This window comes from Talpa europaea (genome assembly GCF_964194135.1).
Source record: "Talpa europaea genome assembly, chromosome: 2".
Classification (NCBI taxonomy): Eukaryota; Metazoa; Chordata; class Mammalia; order Eulipotyphla; family Talpidae; genus Talpa; species Talpa europaea.
The window spans coordinates 147,959,789-147,978,417 of NC_140068.1; the positions used below are offsets into that span (position 1 = coordinate 147,959,789).

The window sequence follows — 18,629 nt, forward strand, 5'->3', positions numbered from 1 at the left end:
CAACTGCCTGCGCCACCAGGGAGGCCCGATATGTGCCATTCTTACTGTTGTAAGGTGGTATTTCAATGTGGGTTTGATTTGCATTTCCCTGATTATAAGGGATGTTGAAGGGATGTTTTTCATATGCCTGTTGGCCATTTGCATTTCATCTTTGGAGAAGTGTCTTTTCAGTTCTTCTGCCCATTTTTTTTTTTTAAGATTTATTTATTTATTTATACAAGCACTGGGTACAGTCAGAAGCACGGGAGGGTGAGAGGATTCACCAGAGCCAGAGCGGGGAACAGAACAGGCAGACTGATGAAGTACACTGCTGAGGGGAGAAGCGGGCGCGGCAGGAAAGGTCTGTCATGCCTCTTCTGCCCATTTCTTGACTGGATTGTTTACTTTGTTCTTATTGAGTCATGTGAGTTCTTTGTATATCTTTGTGATCAGTCCTTATCAGTTGTATGAAGTGCCAAGATTTTTTTCCCAACCAGGTGGATTTTTATTACAAACAAGTAATAAAAAAATCAAGTATGTTACCCTTTAAATCTAAAATTATCCTTTGGAGAAAATAAGATCCTTGTATATCAGACCTGGTTTGAGACTGGACCTTCAGCTGTGGAATTGGCTGACTCGTTTGAGCCCCCTGTAACTGATGGCTGCATTATCTCATCCTTCTGCATTATTCTCATCCTTCATTATCTCATCCTTTACCAGGACAGAGAACTTAACTACCTTAGGTCCAAGATTAAGGTCATATAGGTTGGTTTTAGGGGCATATTGCTTGAACTGGGTTTACATTTAATGTGTTAAAAACAGGTTATTATTTTGTGTTGCCAATGACATGAGAAAAGGAAATAGAAGAATGGGGAGCACTTCTGCCAGAGTCTATATCACAAGACACTGATGTGATATAATGAGCCTGTGGACATGCATGGGGAGGGTGGCCTTGTTCTTTTTACTCTAAGCATATCTCCTGTCTGTTTCCACTTTCTTCATTTCCCCCTATGTTTCTTAATCCAAATTAGACTAATAATCTTAGATTCAGGAAAAAATTATTAATCATGAAAATATTGCATAGGACAAAAGTGAAATAGCTCTTCCCCAACATACTGGGCTCAAATTTTGATTTTGATGGTCAGATTTTTCCTGTGGATTCAAGTACAGGGTCTGTGAGGGACTAGTATGTGCAAATCTGAGACAGGGCACACTTCTCGGGGGTGGAAAATCTGATCTTTCAAGTTCTAAGGCTCATTGTACTGAGGAAGTTCTTTGGTTGCATCAAGGAGCCTTTTTATGTCCCTCCTGTGCTTTTGGTATGTACTTGTATATGCTGGGTTTTGCATTTTTGCAAAAAGGAAGCTTGAATTCCAGTTACAAGCCAATAAACCCCATCTTGGATTATTTTTGGTTTGATGGAAATTCATTATGAATGGTATTTGAGTTTTCTCTTCAGCTAGTAACTTTACGGATTTGATTCTCAAATGTCAGTAACTTGTACAATCTGAGTTTGACATCTGATCCACCCACGAGTTTAAATGAATAGATCAATGAAAAAGTATTCCAAGGTGGCTTCCTCTGAGCTGGAGCATATGGTGTCTTTCTTCTCACCCACAGAAAAGCACGTAGGAGGATCCTAACTCCATCTCCGTATAGTGGACAGATTCTCTAGTGTATGCATTTTGCATCCACTTTTTCACAAGTTATCAACGTATTGTGTTCTATAAACCCATGATCACATGGGTGAGTTGTTTGTTCATTTACTAAAAGCTTCTTCAGCTGTTTAAAACAGAAGCAACGTATTGTTGGAAGTAAAGTCTCCATAATGTATATAACAATATTTGAGCCACTGCATGTTAATTGTTTTTCAAAAAAAGGACATCATTTCTCAAAATGACTATGGGGCCTCCCTGGTGGTGCAAGGGGTTGAGCACAGTACTGTGCAGCTGTCCGCAGCCTCTGCAACATGAGCTTAATACCTGGCCAGCCAGGGAGCTGACCCACATGGCACAGCAGACCTCTCCTGTCTCCCCTGCTGCTCCCCTCAGCAGTGTATTTCAGCAGATCTGCCTGTTCTGTTCCCCACTCTGTCTCTGGTGGATCCTCTCACCCCCTGTACCTATGGCCTATTCCCCAGTTCTTGTATGCATAAATAAATAAATCTTTAAAAAATTAAAAGATAAAAATGACTGCATGTCTTTTCCATCAACCCAATGGTACATATTGCATAGTGAATAATTGTCATTTGTTGGCAATGATGTGGATAGTCTGTATTCTGTATTATATTAGTCTGGCAGAGAAGCAGGTACTAAGGTGGGAACAGATGTATATTTGTTGAAATGTCTATGAAAGAAAATGGGGGAGACAACTGGATAGGCCAAGGGCAACATCAGATTGAAATGCCTGTCTGACCCCTGAGATGAGAGAAAGATGGAAGGAAGAGAGGGCTTGGACTATCATGTAGTTAATAAAGCTATCTGTAGTTCAATGAGAGCTAAAATTCCTGGAGCAGAAGAAGGCCCCGCCCTGTAGGGAGGGACCCACCTGGGTATCCTGCTGCTCTTGGTCTTTGGCTGAGAGCTACCCCAAGGAAGTGTCGCCTTAGCATGAGCATGAAGGTGGCATCAGAGGCACCTATGGGTTATGGTCTTCCAGGTGCAGATCTGAGTGGTGTGTTGTCATGGCTCCTGCCAATGTGACTATTAGGACTTTGAGGAACCTGTGCCTAATTATGGAATACCTTAAAACTAACCCCAGGTAGGGCCTCCCCTGGTGGCGCAGTGGTTGAGCACTGGGCTGCGAGGCTGCCTGCAGCCTCTGCAGCGCTGGTTCAATCCCCAGCCGCCGGCGAGGATCCCACATGGTGCGCAGACCTCTCCTGCCGCGCCTGCTGCTCCCCTCAGCCTTGTACTTAGTCAGTCTGCTGTTCTGTTCCCCGCTCTGGCTCTGGTGAATTCTCTCACCCTCCCATGCTTCTGACTGTACCCAGTGCTTGTATAAATAAATAAATAAATCTTTAAAACAAAACAAAACAAAAACCTAACCCCAGGTAGAGGAAGCCAGATGCTAAATTTCTATAGAGATAGAAATATAGACTTAAGTCCATGACACAATCTCTTTATTGATATATCTATTTTTAGCCTTTTAAAATGGAAGTTATGAATTAAATTCCATGTGGGAACTTACTTGGTTTGCAGATTGCATAGTCGCCAGAATGTGTGCTTAAAAATGGGCTGGACTTTGTGTAAGTAAGGCTGGGGCTTAGGTACTATTATGAACTCCTGGGACTCTCAGTCCTACAGGAGGGGAAAAAAAACAAAGATTTCGGAAAGAAAATAGCTGTGCTTTGAAAGTCATATTTGGAAACTACCTTGATTGTGATGCTCAAAGTGCTTTCATTTAAGAATAAACCTCTCTCGCTGCTGCTCCCCTCAGCAGTGTTTTCGGTCATCTGCCTGTTCTGCTCCCTGCTCTGTCTCTGGTGAATTCTCTCACCCTCTCGCACTTCTGGCCTGTACCCCAGTTCTTGTATAGGTAAATAAATCTTAAAAAAAAAGAAAAACCTCTCTCGGCATCTATTATGCATTCTGGAGCTGAAATCTTGTCGAATATCAGGAAGGTGAACTGAAGACTTATATAGAGTCTATAGAACCAAATTGGTCTTATAGAAAGTTTTAATATAGACCTCATTCCTAGGTCCCAAACCTCAGTGTTTGGAAAGAGTGGTCTGCCCTCCTTGCTCCCTCCTTCCTTACCTACTTCCCTCTCCTACTTCCCAACAGCCCCTTCTTTTCCTCTCCAACAATAGAGTCAAAGCTGGTGCTTATTGTGAGCTTGTGTGTGGCTCCTGGGCTAGTCCCTTGTTGCCACACCTGCTTCTCACCAGGCTTAGCCAACAGCTTCCCTTTCCCTTCACAGTCAGACCTACTTCCCCTCTTTTAGCCTCTGGGCCATATTAGCCATTGGACTTTTTATTTTTTTATTTTTATACAAGAGCAGGGGTACAGACAGAGGCACGGGAGGGTGAGAGGATTCACCAGAGCCAGAGCAGGGAGCAGAACAGGCAGACTGACTGAATGCACTGCTGAGGGGAGCAGCGGGCGAGTCAGGAGAGGTCTACTGCGCCATGAGGGTTGCTCCCTGGCCGGCCGGGAATCTAACTCACGCTGTAGAGGCTGCGGACAGCTTCACAGCACTGCACTCAACCCGCTGCGCCACCGGGGAGGCCCCTAGCCATTGGGTTTTTGCAAAAAAAGATAGAAGTTTGACCTAGGTGTTAAGATTTCAAAGGGTATTTTCAAAGTAGTTTATCTGATTGGTTTATATTCATGAAAATATTGCATGCTCATTATCTGAAAGTTGAAAAAACTGGGAGCGAGTCTGAGAAGAATGAAAGAGAAGTGGCTGAGTGCCATCGACTCACTTTGGACTTGACCTTCTGATGGTCTGTGTCTGACCTCATCTTCCCACATACCTGGGCCTGGTCTGAGTTCAGGACACAGCCTGGGTGCCCTTCCAGGGTCATCCCAGGACACTGTCATTGGACAGGGGTCCAAAATCTCAGTCTTCTGTATAAATAAGCCAGCAAGCCATAGAGCCAGCAATCCAGAGAGATCAGAGAGCAAATTAAGTAAGAAGCCTCAAGAATGGAGATCAGAAAACCAGGCTGACTAAGAAGGTTTGAAGGAAAGCGTAGAACCTGTATCTTGTCCATGTTGGCCAAGAGTGAAGCTATTCAAGGCAATAAACTAGGGTAGATGATTGGAAAAATAGGCGTCATTTATTAAAATGGTGGCTTTATTGAGATCGTCACACACCACACACAATTACCCACTTAAAGTGTGCAATTCACTGATTTTTGGCATATTTGAAGAGTTGATTACAGTGTATGCATCTCCACAATTAATTTTACTACATTTTCATCACCCACAAAAGAAACCTGCATGTGTTAACTATCATTCCTCATTTCCTCTCCATTTCCCCAGCCTCAGGCAACCAGCATTCTGCTTCATTTCTGCATGACTTTACCTATTCTAGACATTTCATGTAACTGGAATCATACAATATTTGATCTCTTGTGTTTGGGTTCTTTTACGTACATCATATTTTCAAGGCCCACCCATGTTACGGCATGCATGTATCAGAATTAATTTTTATTGAAATGACTGAATAATTGTATGGATATACTATTATTGTATGGATATAACTATTGTATGATTAGAACCTCATTTATTTATCCATTCAATAGTTGACAGGTATTTGGGTTATTTCCTTCTGACCTATTATGAATAATGCAGCTCTGAATATGTATATACATGTCTTTTTGTATAGAATTACCTTTATTTCTTACCAGTAATTCCTAGGAGTGGTGTTGCTTGGTCATAGGATAACTCTGTTTAAACTTTTGATAAATTGCCAGACTGTTTCTAAAGCACTGTATCATTTAATATTTCTACCAGTAATGTATGACGTTTCCAATTTTTCTACCTCCTGGCGACACTTGTTTTTACTGTCTTTTTGATTCTAACCATCATAGTGTTGTGAGTGGGATCCATTGTGGTTTAGATTTGCTTTTCTTTGCAAAGACTGTTGAGCACTTTTTCATGTGCGTGTTTGCCATTTATGTATCATTTTTAGAAAAATGTCCATCCAGATTCTTTGGCCATTTTGAAATTAGGTTATTTGTGTTTTTTTTAAATTACTTTTTAAAATTTATTTATGCATACAAGAACTGGGGTACAAGCCAGAGGTATGGGGGGTGAGAGGATTCACCAGAGACAGAGTGGGGAGCAGAATAGGCAGATTTACTGAAATACACTGCTGAGGGGAGCAGTGGGTGAGACAGGAGAGGTCTGCTGTGCCATGTGGGTCACCTCCCTGGCCGGGGATTGAACTTGTGCTGCAGTCGCTGTGGATTGCTTCATAGTGCTAATGCTTAACCCCTTGCACCGCCAGGGAGGCGCTATTTGTCTTTTTATTATTGAATTGAGTGAGTTCTTTGTATATGCTAGTACTGTACAAATCTTTTATAAGATATGTGATTTGCACACATTTTCACATATTCTTTGTAATGTCCATTCACATTCTTGGTGTGTCCTTTGAAGTACCAAAGCTTAAGTTTTAATAATATCTATTAAATCTATTTTTTCCTTTGGGTTACTTGTACTTTTGGTGTTGCATCTAAGATGCCATCAGCAAATGTAAGGCCATGAAAATTTATGCCAGTGTTTTCTTCTAAGTGTTCCTTAGTTTTAATTCTTACATTTAGGTCTTTGATATATTTTGAATTATTTTTTGTATTCTTTGAATGTGGATATTTGGGTATACCATCACTATTTGTTTAAAAGACTATTCTTGCAACCATTGATTTATCTCACATCCTTGTTGTATGAGGTACTACACTACTTTGTAGGCAAGTTTTCTTATAGTGGTTTTTTGAAATTTAGATTTTTTTTGTCACTGAATAGTTTATTTACAGGAAACTGCATTTTAAAATTTATCTTTTACTATGTGTGCATGGAGAGATTGCCTTTAATAGAATGAAGCATAGTAGAGGGTGCTAAATATGTATTTAGAGGATTATGCTAAATATCCTTGTAGAACAAGCCAAAATATATATTTACCCAGGTGGAACCAGGACACTTGGAATAGGGATCTCCCGAGCCAGTGCAACTTCATTTTACTATGCATTGGGAATTCCCTGGAGAGCTTGTTAAAATGCACATTCTCTTTCTGGTCTGGGAATGGAGTCTGAGCTTCTGCATTACTATAAGCTCCAGGCCATGCTGATGGTGCCAGACCTGGAACTTGCAAGGTGAGGGGAACTTTCCAGCGTGATCTTGTGTAGTGGGGTTCCACCTGCTCATTTACAGTGACTTGGAGGAGAAATAAAAATGGTTTTTCTTGACTTCAATGTTTTTGTATTTTATTTAGTAATCTCCAAAAAAAGCACCACAAAGAGAAAGAGATTAAAAGTGTCTTCTTCCAGTGGCACGTTTGCCAATCTTGATGATTTTCTTTCTTTTAGGCCTCTGATGATTGTCACTCAGAAGATCACAACCTTGGCTTTCCAAATTCACGATGGTGAGAAACATTCCCCTTTTCGTTCCATGAGTAAACTTTACATTCAGAGCCCTGCTTCTCTACCGTGTATATAGCTGAGAGTTCACACACGTGCTGGCAGATCTTGCTCTGTGCAAAATTTCCAGGCCTCTTTAATCATAGCTTTTTACCTTCCCATCTATTAGTTATCATTGCCCTTTGGAATCTGTTGTCTAAACTTGCGGAGCTATTTGCACTGAGAACAGTGGGTTTTCTGTTTATAGTGTCTTAAGTTTCAGTTAATTTTTCACATTCTCTGTCCTTCATTTCCAAATCAGTAAAAAAGAAATGGCATCCTTTTTGCTTTGATTGAATCTCAGAGACACTCAGGAGGTAATAAAAGACCAAACAGCATTGGCTGGGTAACCATTTTTAGTGCTAAATTTTTTCAAAATTTTTTTTGTTTTGATTTGGAAAATTACCTAATGAGATTAGCCTGACTATAAAAAGCTGGGAAAGGAAGAATCTTTTGTTTGTATAAAACCAAACATTTTCTTTGCTCAGGCCCCTCCTGCAAATGACCCAAAACTCTGATTTCCACTTATAAAGCAAGGATCCCGGGAAGGAGAATGGCACTTTCAGCCGGGCGGAAGATTTCAATATGGGCTTAGGACATGCCAGGTGTAATTAGTAAAAGTATATTCTGTGGATTTGTGCTGCCCTGGCAAATACTGTTGGGCGGTTGGGAACTTCTTTATGTGTTGACAGGTTGAGAAGATTTACAATCGCCACCAGCTAGTTTCCTTGTTTTTCCTTAAAGCCTGGGAGCTGATTTAATTTCATTTTGACCCTGGGTATTCCTAGCTCATACTTGATGACTTAGTCATTCTGTCGAGAATGGGGTAATTTTATATCAATGATGGAGCCTTTCGAAGGGTGACCAACTGGTTTGCCCAGAACTGGGAGAGGTGAGGAAAGATTTTCAGTGCCCGGATCAGGAAAGTTCTGGGCAAACTGGGGTGAGTTGGTCATCTTATTTGTACCTGAAAATCTGCTTAGTAGTGGCTAGAAACCACTAGCTAAAATCAATTTAATTTTTAGGATTGCCAAATATGTACTATTTGATTGGGCCTTGGGTCTGGGGGGAGTGTATTTTTTTTTTAACCCTGTTTGTTTTATTTTACTTAATACTTAGTCTTTTGGCCTAAATTTACCTTTTAAAGCATTCTCAGTTTACCCTATTTTCTAGAACAAAAATTTTTTTTCTTCTTATTTCTTGCATGTGGGAAGAACAAGTAGATTCCCGAACATTCCGCCTTCACCTAGGCATGTTTTTGAGCTGCCTTTGATTGGTCACCATAATCAGCCTTAGTGAAAGTAGTTTTAAAAGCTGTTGCTGATTAGATGACATTTCAGTTTACTTGACTATATGTTAACATAGAAGAAAAATCTCCTATCATTCCTTTGTATTCTCCCTGCATTCAGGGATACATTTCCTGTTTTTTTGGAAGTGGAAAGTCCCCTATGTCTTTCCCCACTGCATTCCACACCCATGCTCTCAGCTTGCACCTCACACAATCAGGATACAGAGGCAAACCTTTTTCTCTGGTGTAGCAACAGAACTTAGTGAGTTGATATGGGCTTGAACTGCATGGGTCCATGTATATGGGGATTGTTTCTGTCTTTGGTTTCTGCATTCACACGGTCCTGAAAACAGTCCCCCATGATGCCAGGTGGTGACTGTAATTAAGATTTTGGGGAGTTGGGGCCTCCGTGGTGGTTCAAGGAGTTAAGACTTAGCACTATAAGCTGTCTGCAGCTAATGCAGAATGAGTTCAATCCCTGGCCAGGGAGCTACCCACATGATGCAATAGAGCTCTCCTGTCTCGCCTGCTGTTCCCCTCACCAGTGTATTTCAGTGGATTTGCCTGTTCTGCTCCCCACTCTGTCTCTGGTGAATCCTCTCACCCCCTACACTTCTGGCCTGCACCCCAGTTCTTATGTGCATAAATAAATAAATCTTTACAAAAATATTTGGGGGAGTCAAGTTACATTCAGATTTTCTTTTCTTTTTTTATATTATCTTATATAGAAGAACTGGGGTATAGGCCAGAGGTGTGGGGGGTGAGAGGATTCACCAGAGACAGAGTGGGGAGCAGAACAGGCAGATCTACTGAAATACACTGCTGAGGGGAGCAGCAGCGGGTGAGACAGGAGAGTTTTGCTGAGCCATGTGGGTCAGCTCCCTGGCGGGGGTGCTGAACTCAGACTGTAGCAGTGTTAGTGCTGAGACTTAACCCCTAGGTCACCAGGGAGGCCCTATATTCAGATTTTCAGTTTTGTGGGAGTGGAAGTCAGCACCCCTAACCCGACCATTGTTCAAAAGTTAACTTATAATATGATGAGAATATGGAAGGTTCTCTGGGATCTGTGTGCTCCTGTGCAATTTAAATAGGATTCTGAATTCCCTCATAATAACCTATACTTTCCTCATATACATAGTTTGGGGGGCACTCTTTGATTCAGGGCATTTAAAAATAGGAAACATGTATCCTTTAAGATTTATGAAGCAAAAATAAATAATGTTTATTTTTAAAAGTCTTTGATAAAGACTCTTTTAGGAGTAGTTATTAACTTCACTTTAAACATCTTATTTCTAATTTTTTCCTTTCTCATAGGATTAGGTCGAAGAGCAGAAGACCTCTCGGCTGAGCAACATCGACTTGCTATAAAGTAAGTTCACTCATGTTCTTGAGACCTTTGTATATCAGTATCAGATCATCCTCATTTTTTTATATCTGTATCCCATTATATGTGGACATTTCTATAACAGACCTGCTATTCATGGGCACTTGTGTTGTCTACCAATCTCTGGCATTTACAGATGGTAAGGGAAGAGTAACTTTGTCAATAGGTCATTTTAAGTGGGTTTGGATATAGCTGTAGGACAGATTCCCAGAAGTGGAATTGTTAGGCAGGAGGAAATAGCTCTGCAATTTTATCAATTTTGCAATCTCCTTTACTGTTAAGTCTATTTCAGGAGCTGTTTTTATTGGGCATGTGTCTGGAGGTCCTCAAGAAGCAGTTAATTATCAACCTAGGTATGATTAAATGCTAAATGATAAAAGATAGGAATTCAGCCTGGAGAGAGCTATAAGGGCTGGGGAGGATAAGAGAGCAGGAAGGCTGGAAGTGGACTTTAGCCAGTGTTGACATGTAGAGGCTGGCTGGGTGTTGGAAGGAAGGGAGGTGATGTGAAGTAGAATAGCATTGGTGTGGGAATGGAAATGTCAGGTGGGGTAGCAGGGGGAGAGTCATGCAGCCAGGTGGAGAGTATTTGGAGATAACTGGGGTGATAAAGGGTCCCGGGTGTTAAGGAACTGGGATTTGGCCACAGTGGAGAACCCCTGAAAGATTGCATGCATTCAGTTCTGTGCTAGGCATTTTGGGGGGTGTAAATGCTCTAGGGCATATGTCTAGTGAGTGTCTAGCCATGGCAGAACTTTTCCGGAGTTCTATCCTGCTAGAAGGGCACACCTCCTCCTTAAAACATGACACAGAACTGGTCCCCATAGAACTTTTCCTGCCACGAGCCTTGTCTGTCCAGGACCTCAAGCCTGGAGGCCAAGGCAGACAAGAGACCATTACAGCAGTAATTGTGGAAACTGGTTCCACCCATCATTTGTTTTGTATTTATTTTGGCAGTCTTGTAAGAGTTTTCCCAATTCAAAGCATCTCGATCACTAACATTAGGTCAGGTTCCCACCCTCCCTTTGCTTTATTACCTTTATTTTCTCTTGCACACCAACAAGGCTGATGAAAAAGAATTTCCTTGCCTCAGACATGCCTTTGTCCTGGACCCCACAGTCTGTCTATAGCTGTGCTCGGCCAGCAGAGGACGCCATGGAGCGTGGCGTAGTCTCTGCACCTCACTCCCCACCCCTTTAAAATTTCCTTTTAATGAACTTTCTCTTTTTAGCCCTCTCTCAAGTTGATTTTTAAGGAAAGAGCGCAAAGGGGAATCATGCCACTAATAATCTCCCAAGACCACACCTGTGTTTCCAGTGTACTTATTTGCAAATAGGAAAAATCAAAGACCGAACTTGTTTATTTTCACAGAGTAAAACCTTCTTTTTTGGAATACTTAAGCTACCTTCTCAACTTCATGAGTGTCATTGCTGGCCCTTGTAACAATTTCAAGGACTATGTCGCCTTCATTGAGGGGAGACACACACACATGAAATTGCTGGAAGTGAATTCGAAGCAAAAAGGTGTCCACAACCTGCCAGAGCCTTCTCCCACGGTAAGTGTTCAGTGCCAAGCATTTACCCAGAGATCCAGAAAGCAGGGCCGTGTTGCCAGGGCTAACTGTCACTACTACTGTTCTAATTAAAAAGACAAGAGTTTCCCCAGAAAGCTCGATTCATAACTTTGAAATACGTGGATTGCCATTTATTTGCTACCCTTCTCTGTGTGTATTGCACAGAGGAGCTCATTGGCTGGGAATGTTAATCCATTAATATTAATCAACATTAATCCATCAATCAATGGATATTAATTATTATTAGCCCTATTTAGTGCCTACCATGTGCTTGGCACTGAGCAACTTAAAATACAACCTATGAAGCTATCTACAGCCACTGCAGCACGAGTTCAGTCCCTGGCCAGGGAGCTACCCACATGGCACAGCAGACCTCTCCTGACTCACCTGCTGCTCCCCTCAGCAGTGTGTTTCAGTCAGGCTGCCTGTTCTGTTCCCCACTCTGTCTCTGGTGAGTCCTCTCACCACCCCCCCAACACCTCTGGCTTGCACCCCAGTTCTCATATGCATAAATAAACAAATCTTAAAAAAAATGAATGGAAATTCATAGACAGCCAGAGGAATCTGTCAAGAAAGGGGAGAGGAAGGGAGTGAAGACCAGAATAAATGTGCTTTTTATTGCAGAGCTCACCATTGCAAGGGAAATTAGTTTTACGCTGGCATGTCCAAAGCTCGTTTTATTGACTTGGAGTTTCAGATGGCTTTTTGAAATAGCATTTTAATTTTAATCTGAATTTTACCATTCAAATATATCAACATTAAGACAACTTTAGGGCACTTTACAAATGGGCTAAGTTTATTCAGACCAAATGTCCTATATTGAAGGGACCTTTGTAATTAATTGAGAATAGGGGAAAGAGGAAAAAGTAGATACCAAGGATATGTATGTTAAATATTTTATAAATGGTAGCTGAGGTTTGTGCAGAATCAAGCATTTGAAAATTTAATGGATTTATTAAGGACATATTTTCAGAGAGTTTGGACATATTTGTGTCCTGGGCACTTGGTGGCGAGTCAGGTATTTCAGCTCCAGCTGTTTTATTGAAAACCTTGTGGGAGTGATGTCACCCGGGCTGGGAGGCACCTGGGTAACCCCAGGTGTTTCTAGAGTACCTGTCACCATGTTCCTTTTGTGCTTTGCGTGCTTTTATTCAGAAAGTAACATCAGAGAGCCGGAAACTCTTCCAGAGGACGTGCCTATTGTGCAGAGAGAAAGTGAGTGGCGAGGTGGCATTTTGCTTAAAGACATGTTGAGGGGAAGGGACTGGCACCCAAGGGTGCTGCCTCCTCAGTGCAGGTGTCATAATTTTGGTGAGCATGGTGGGCTCGTACCTGAGAGCCTGGCAGTGCCCTTGGATGTCTAAAAGTCCATTCACTTAAGCCTCAGATCTCCCTCTGTGGGAGATGGTATTGCTACCCCAGGTTGCAAATAAAACTCTTTTGTCAGCAAGATGGGAACTGTGATTCTGTCAGTATGAAATGACATTGTCTAGGGTGTCAGGGAACTGGGTGAAATCGCTTCATCCAAAGGAATGTCCACACAGCTTCACCCTGGTGCAGGCTACACTCGCTGGGCCTGGAGGCCTTTCCATAGCTCTCGCTGCCTGCCTGCGTCAGCTCACGCATCTCATCACCCTACAGACGGAATCTTTTATAACTAAGCTGTTGTCTTTTTTCATTTTTTTTATTGGCAGCAATTAATTTTTTAAACGTATTTCTTTTCTTACATTGTCATTCATTTTTGTGCAGTATTTGTTTTCTTCCCTCAGGTGTGGTCCCCTTAATTTTCCCACCACCACAGGACGGTGATCCATCACTATGGTCCCAGTGCTCTTCTCTCCTCTCTTTTGACACTCCCTCCCTCCCCCTGCTGTATGCCTCAGATTTGTAATCTCCTAGCAGGAAGAATTAGGGGTACCCTGAGACCCCCAAACCTGCATGCTCTAAAATCTTCTGCCATCCACTGCATAAAAACAAATATACTTGTGTGCATAAGACCATCAAATAGAAAAGAGCATTAATAGAATTAGTATGCAATAGGGAGATGAATAGTGTGCAGCAGAGAGAAAAGACAGGATATACTTTCCAAATGAAGCAGCAGTAACCCAAAGTTACCCATCCCCTTGTGGGTAAATGCCCAGCCAAAGTGGGGCCACCGAGGTCCAAAAACTTGCCAAGACTAAGGCACCTCCTGGTGGGACCCATAAGAAGAGCAGAAGGGGCCAGACAAGTCTGGAAGGAAAAGAGAAAAATCAAAATACAAGTCAAGATAAAGGCTGCCATTGTCAGCCTCCTCGGGGGCCTCACCCCCATCTCTGTCTCTTTCAAGTGTCTCCTTCCCTGTCCCCCATGGGCATATCCAAGGCCAGTAGCAAGAGTGGCTTCTTCATGTATCTCTGCTCCATGTGCCTCCTCTAGGTCTCACAGTTCTTGCTGACTGTACAAGTGGAAAGCGACTAGTTATTTCTTACTGATGGAAGACTGTCGCCCTGTAATGTCACCTATTTCTCTTATGCTTGGAATAATACAGGCCCCTACCCTTTTATTGGTAGAATTTGCTGATAAGAGTTACTTCCATTTTAGATACATTCAGTCCTCAAGTTGGGGAGGTCTTTCTACATTATTTATTTATTTTAAATATTTATGCATGCAAGAACTAGGGTACAAGCCAGAGGTGCAGGGCAGGGTTGGGAGGTGAGAGGATTCACCAGAGACAGAGTGGGGAATAGAACAGGCAGACTGACTGAAATGCACTGCTGAGGGGAGCAGTGGGCGAGATAGGAGAGGTCTGCTGCGCCATGTGGGTTGCTCCCTGGCTTGGCTGGGGATCGAACTCGTGCTGCAGTGGCTGCTGATAGCTTGATAGCGCTGTCTTTAACTCCTGCGCCAACAGGGAGGCCCTCTTTCTGCTTTTAAATATCACACACATGCCCATTATTTCACTTGTGTCATGAGAACAAATGCCTGTCGCCACCCCTTCTAGGGACAATCACCAAAGTAGCCTTGTTTTAAATTTGCCAAAGTTGATTTCCTCGCATGGAGTCTTCTGAATGGTGACTCTGACTTTCCCCCTCAGGGAGCTGTGATATCCAAGCTGGGCATGACCTTGGTGTCCCTCCTTCTATTTTTGACACTCACGAAGGCCTTTCCTGTCACCTTCCTGGGGGATGATCAGTTTGTTCATAAAGCAAACTTCCTGACTCGACTCTGCTACTTGTACGTGGTCATGCAAGCCTCAAAGCCCAAGTATTACTTTGCCTGGACATTAGGTAAGTTCGCTGGAGTAGCCTGACCTAAGGGAGGGAGGAAAAGTTAAAGTTCCTTGGCTAGCTGAGCTAGAGCACAATGCACGTAGAAAGACAGTGAAGCCAGGATCATTTTTTACCTTTTCAAAGTAGCATTTTTCAAACTCTGCTGTCCTTAAACTCAGTTATTTTCCATCAAGAGAAAAGCAGTCCTATCTATGTGCAAATCCATGTTATCAACAACTGCTTCTACCAGAGTTAGGGGAAAATTCTAGAATGATCTGTCTTTTTTGCAGTTTTTCTGGGTTGTACGTAACACAGGATATACAGTAAATTGATTTTACCAACATGCCTGCTAATTCAGGTCACAAGTTGGTGGTTCAGATTTGTGCTTTAGAAAGAAACTGACTTCAAGTGATGTATTTTTTTTTTGAGGTAGAGAGTTTGACTTGGTTTTATCACACCCTGTAATGTAACTTAGTCAGTATTAAGTTTTTATCTCTTTCCTTTCAAACACTTTCAAACACTTTCAGACTGGAGAAGTTAAAAGCTTTGCTAAAGTGAGCAATAAATGCTTCTATTTACTTCCCAAAAAATGGTAAAGGATTTTGATAAGCCTCACCAGCCCTCTCTGTTTCACATTTGAAATCCTTCCAGGGTAGAGGTTTAACATCTTTGCTGAAAGTGACTAGGACTTGATGTCAGAGAGAAGTGACTTGGTCTATTGAATCAAATGGATCATGTCCCGTAGCTCCTAGCCCAGGAATAAGGTCATAGGACTTAATGAATTGACTTCTCCCTACTCATGCTCCAAGTTTTAATCCCCAGATTTGCAGCTGCTGAATTATTTTTTCACTTTTTATTACGGTGGTAAAATATACAGCAGATTTATTGTTTTAACCATCGTGAATTATGCAGTCAAGTGGCATCGAGTTCATTTATAATGTGTGGCCATCACCACCCTCCGCCACCAACCCCAGCAGAAACTTTGTACCCATTGAACAGTCATAAGTCTCCATTCTGCCCCCTTCCCAGCCCCTGGCCCAAGTTATTCTTAAGGATGAAAGTATTCAGGGGAAGTTCAGTCAGTGCAGTATTTCTATAACACTTGGTCAGAGCGACTGGACTTAGAGCTTTTCTAAAATTTGCAGTGAGGGAATTTTGACTAAACTGGTCACATCAGTTTAGTTCAAGGAGTTTTTGTTGGGTAATAGGTTCTGTGCAAAGAGGAATTCAGAGGCAAGACATTTCTCTGCCCCAAAGATTGTGAGACTCTGTAGGACACATGTGAATACCAGCCAGGAAATCGGCCCCAGAGGTTGCAACACTGAGGAGAGGCTAGGAACTGGTCCTTGGGGAAGGCTTTAGAAGTCTCCTTGGGTCCTAGACCTTTTTCTGTGGTTGCTTTGAAAGGGAACTGCTAAGAAAAAGAAATCTTTCCCTGTGAAAGAGTCCTAGACCTGGAAATGTAAAGTAAATAAAAGTTTGCTTCCTTAATAAGCATATCTCAACAAGGTCTGGCAGTTTGCTAGGCTGATTGATCTCCCAGGCCATCCTGGAAATCTGTATCCTTTGCCTTTTTCCAGTGTCAGGAATCTGTATGCTAACTAACCAACCTTACCAATGTAAAGTGGTTGTGTATAAAAGAACCTCTTTGTCTCTAGACCAGTGCTCAGACCTTATGGGACTACCCAGGTCTGAGACCTTATGCATGAATAATAAAGCCTTCCTGGCCTCACCATTCCTAAAGTACTGCTTGTTCTTCCCCTGCCTGGGTAAAAGGCTAGAATTTATTTCTGCAACAGCTTTGTTATTGAAAAAGTGATCATTTAATGGGTGGGCATGACACTGTGGTTTGCACCTTACTTGAAAACCAGGCATTGTGTGTGTGTGTGTGTGTGTGTGTGTGTGTGTGTGTGTGTGTGTGAGAGAGAGAGAGAGAGAGAGAGAGAGAGGAGACTGAGAGACTGAGAGAAATCTCTCCCTTCTGCTGCAGCCTCCTTCCTTCATTTCTCTTTTTCTCTCCCCTTACCCTACTCTTCCTGCTTCCATCTGTGCCCCAGGGCTTACGGGCTGCCTCCCGGATTAAATCAGCTCCTGATTTAAGGAGAAAAGGCAGCCATTCCGTAGCCTCATGGGGAATTCCAACCTGAGGTGGGTTCTGCTTGCAGGATCTGGTGGGGCCGGGGTTCCAGTTGAATAGGGGAGTCTGGTCTCACTTTCCCTTTTCGGGAGAACCCTAGATATTCAGAGTATAGAAGTAACCCTTTCTGTGGCTAGCTTTCTCTGTGAACTTAGCTCTTTTCCTTCAGCCCACCCCTTCTTTATCTTTTTTTTTTTTTTGGTAGCTTCAGTAGAAACACTTCATTAATTTGTATGACCTCAATTTGAAGTTTGTTACAGTTCAGATTGCATGGGCTGTTCTGAAATTAACCTTTGTATTATTTATGAATAAAGAGGCAATGAATAGTATACCAGGGAATATTTAAACTGCTTAACTGAATCATTGTTTTATCTAGTTCCTTAAAACACCATTTACATATAATTGATGTACTAATTACACACGATTATAAATTTAATCCTTAAAGCGGGGCTCTTAATGACTCTCAGTTGAGCTGCACTGGGTTAGCCCAGTTCTAGTTACTGTTTATAGTGAACTAGCAACGCTATTTTCTTTGGATATGGTGTGCAATTTTGGTTGTTTTCACCCTATTAATTAATGAGACTTAACTCTTGCCCAGGCTGTGTTGTCAAGATCACCGACTCCACAATACGGTCTCCAAATTAATTTATCTATAATAATATGTAAGAGACAGGTGCTATGCAACTAAAGCCAGTTTGGGACTTGGAACCTCTGTCTGCTCCAAGGCCAAAGCAAGTCTTGGATGGACTGCAACGGGGCATTAAGGGAATCAGGAACTCCAGCATCATCTAAATGCAGCTTGGTGAGAGTCGCTGCCTCTGATCCTCCATCTCTCTTTGGAGTGACTTCTGGCCATTGGGATCTGGCTTGGTCTTGAGTGATCTTGCTGTTAACATCACTAAGCCTCAACCCCTTTAACAGCAAGATAGAACAGTGGTGATGATAATGATGGTGGTGGTGATGGTGGTGTTGGCCAACTTTTCTGGAGTGCTGACTGCTGACTTGGGCCATTTGGTACTCAAAGGAATAGGTTTCTAGAGATCAGACAACCCTGCCCAGGCCATACATTTATTATGTTGCCGAGTGGAGATTGGAACCAAGAGCCTGGTCTTCACCACCATTGTCACTGTTGTGAACAGTGCTTTGTAGAGTCCTTGAAAGAGGGTTGTGATCCTGTTCTTTTAGATGGGACCAAATGTGCCAGATGTGAGGCTGGAGACAGGAGGTGGGAAGTTAGGGCTGGCCGTGCCGGTCCCAGCCTCTGTTAGCCATGGTTTTTAGTTGTCAACACAGATCTCAAGGTCTGTGTTTAAAGCGATCCACTAAACTCTCCCTGTTTTAGTGTTTTTCCTGTTACTCAAAAATCTGTTCCCACCCATTAAAAATGACTTGTTTCTTAACTGGCACATACTCTCACCTCATTTTTCTCTTCCTGTTCTACCGAGTTTCCATTGGGAGAATGACATAGCAGAACTCAATATTTTGCACCCTTTCTTCTAAAAGAACTAGATCATTTTGCAGTGAAGTTGCGCAGGAGATAAGCAGTATTAAACCATCGATGATGCCAAGAGTCAATGTCACGGAACAGATTGTTTTAGACTTTTCAACATTTTTATTGAAGTAATGCTGGGTTGTCAACATTGTGTGTCTTGCGTATAGCATTATAATTCATCCTGTGTATATACTTCATCATGAACACCCCAAAAGTCCCGTTTTCATCCACTGCTGTAGACTTGACCTCCCCCTGTACGTGTTTTACCTTCCCTCAACCCCTTTGCCTTCTAACCAATAATAACCAATAATCTGTTCTCTGAAGCTAAGAGTTTGTTTCTGTTTTGTTTGTTCATTTGCTTTCTCTATATTCCACGTATGCGTGGAATCCTATGGTACGTCTGAC

The 18,629-nt window shown here is 42.3% G+C and overlaps 1 protein-coding gene across 1 annotated transcript in view; it reads left to right on the plus strand.

Annotated features, from left to right (window-relative positions):
- MBOAT1 (membrane bound glycerophospholipid O-acyltransferase 1) overlaps positions 1-18,629 on the plus strand; it is a gene marked incomplete at its 3' end in the record, with an annotated part of 103,309 nt that overhangs the window by 69,719 nt on the left and 14,961 nt on the right. The window contains exons 5-8 of the mRNA XM_084228023.1: positions 7,010-7,065; positions 9,702-9,756; positions 11,143-11,326; positions 14,421-14,613. Of these exons, the coding sequence (XP_084084149.1) occupies positions 7,010-7,065; positions 9,702-9,756; positions 11,143-11,326; positions 14,421-14,613 (488 nt within the window). The remainder of the gene's footprint in view (positions 1-7,009; positions 7,066-9,701; positions 9,757-11,142; positions 11,327-14,420; positions 14,614-18,629) is intronic.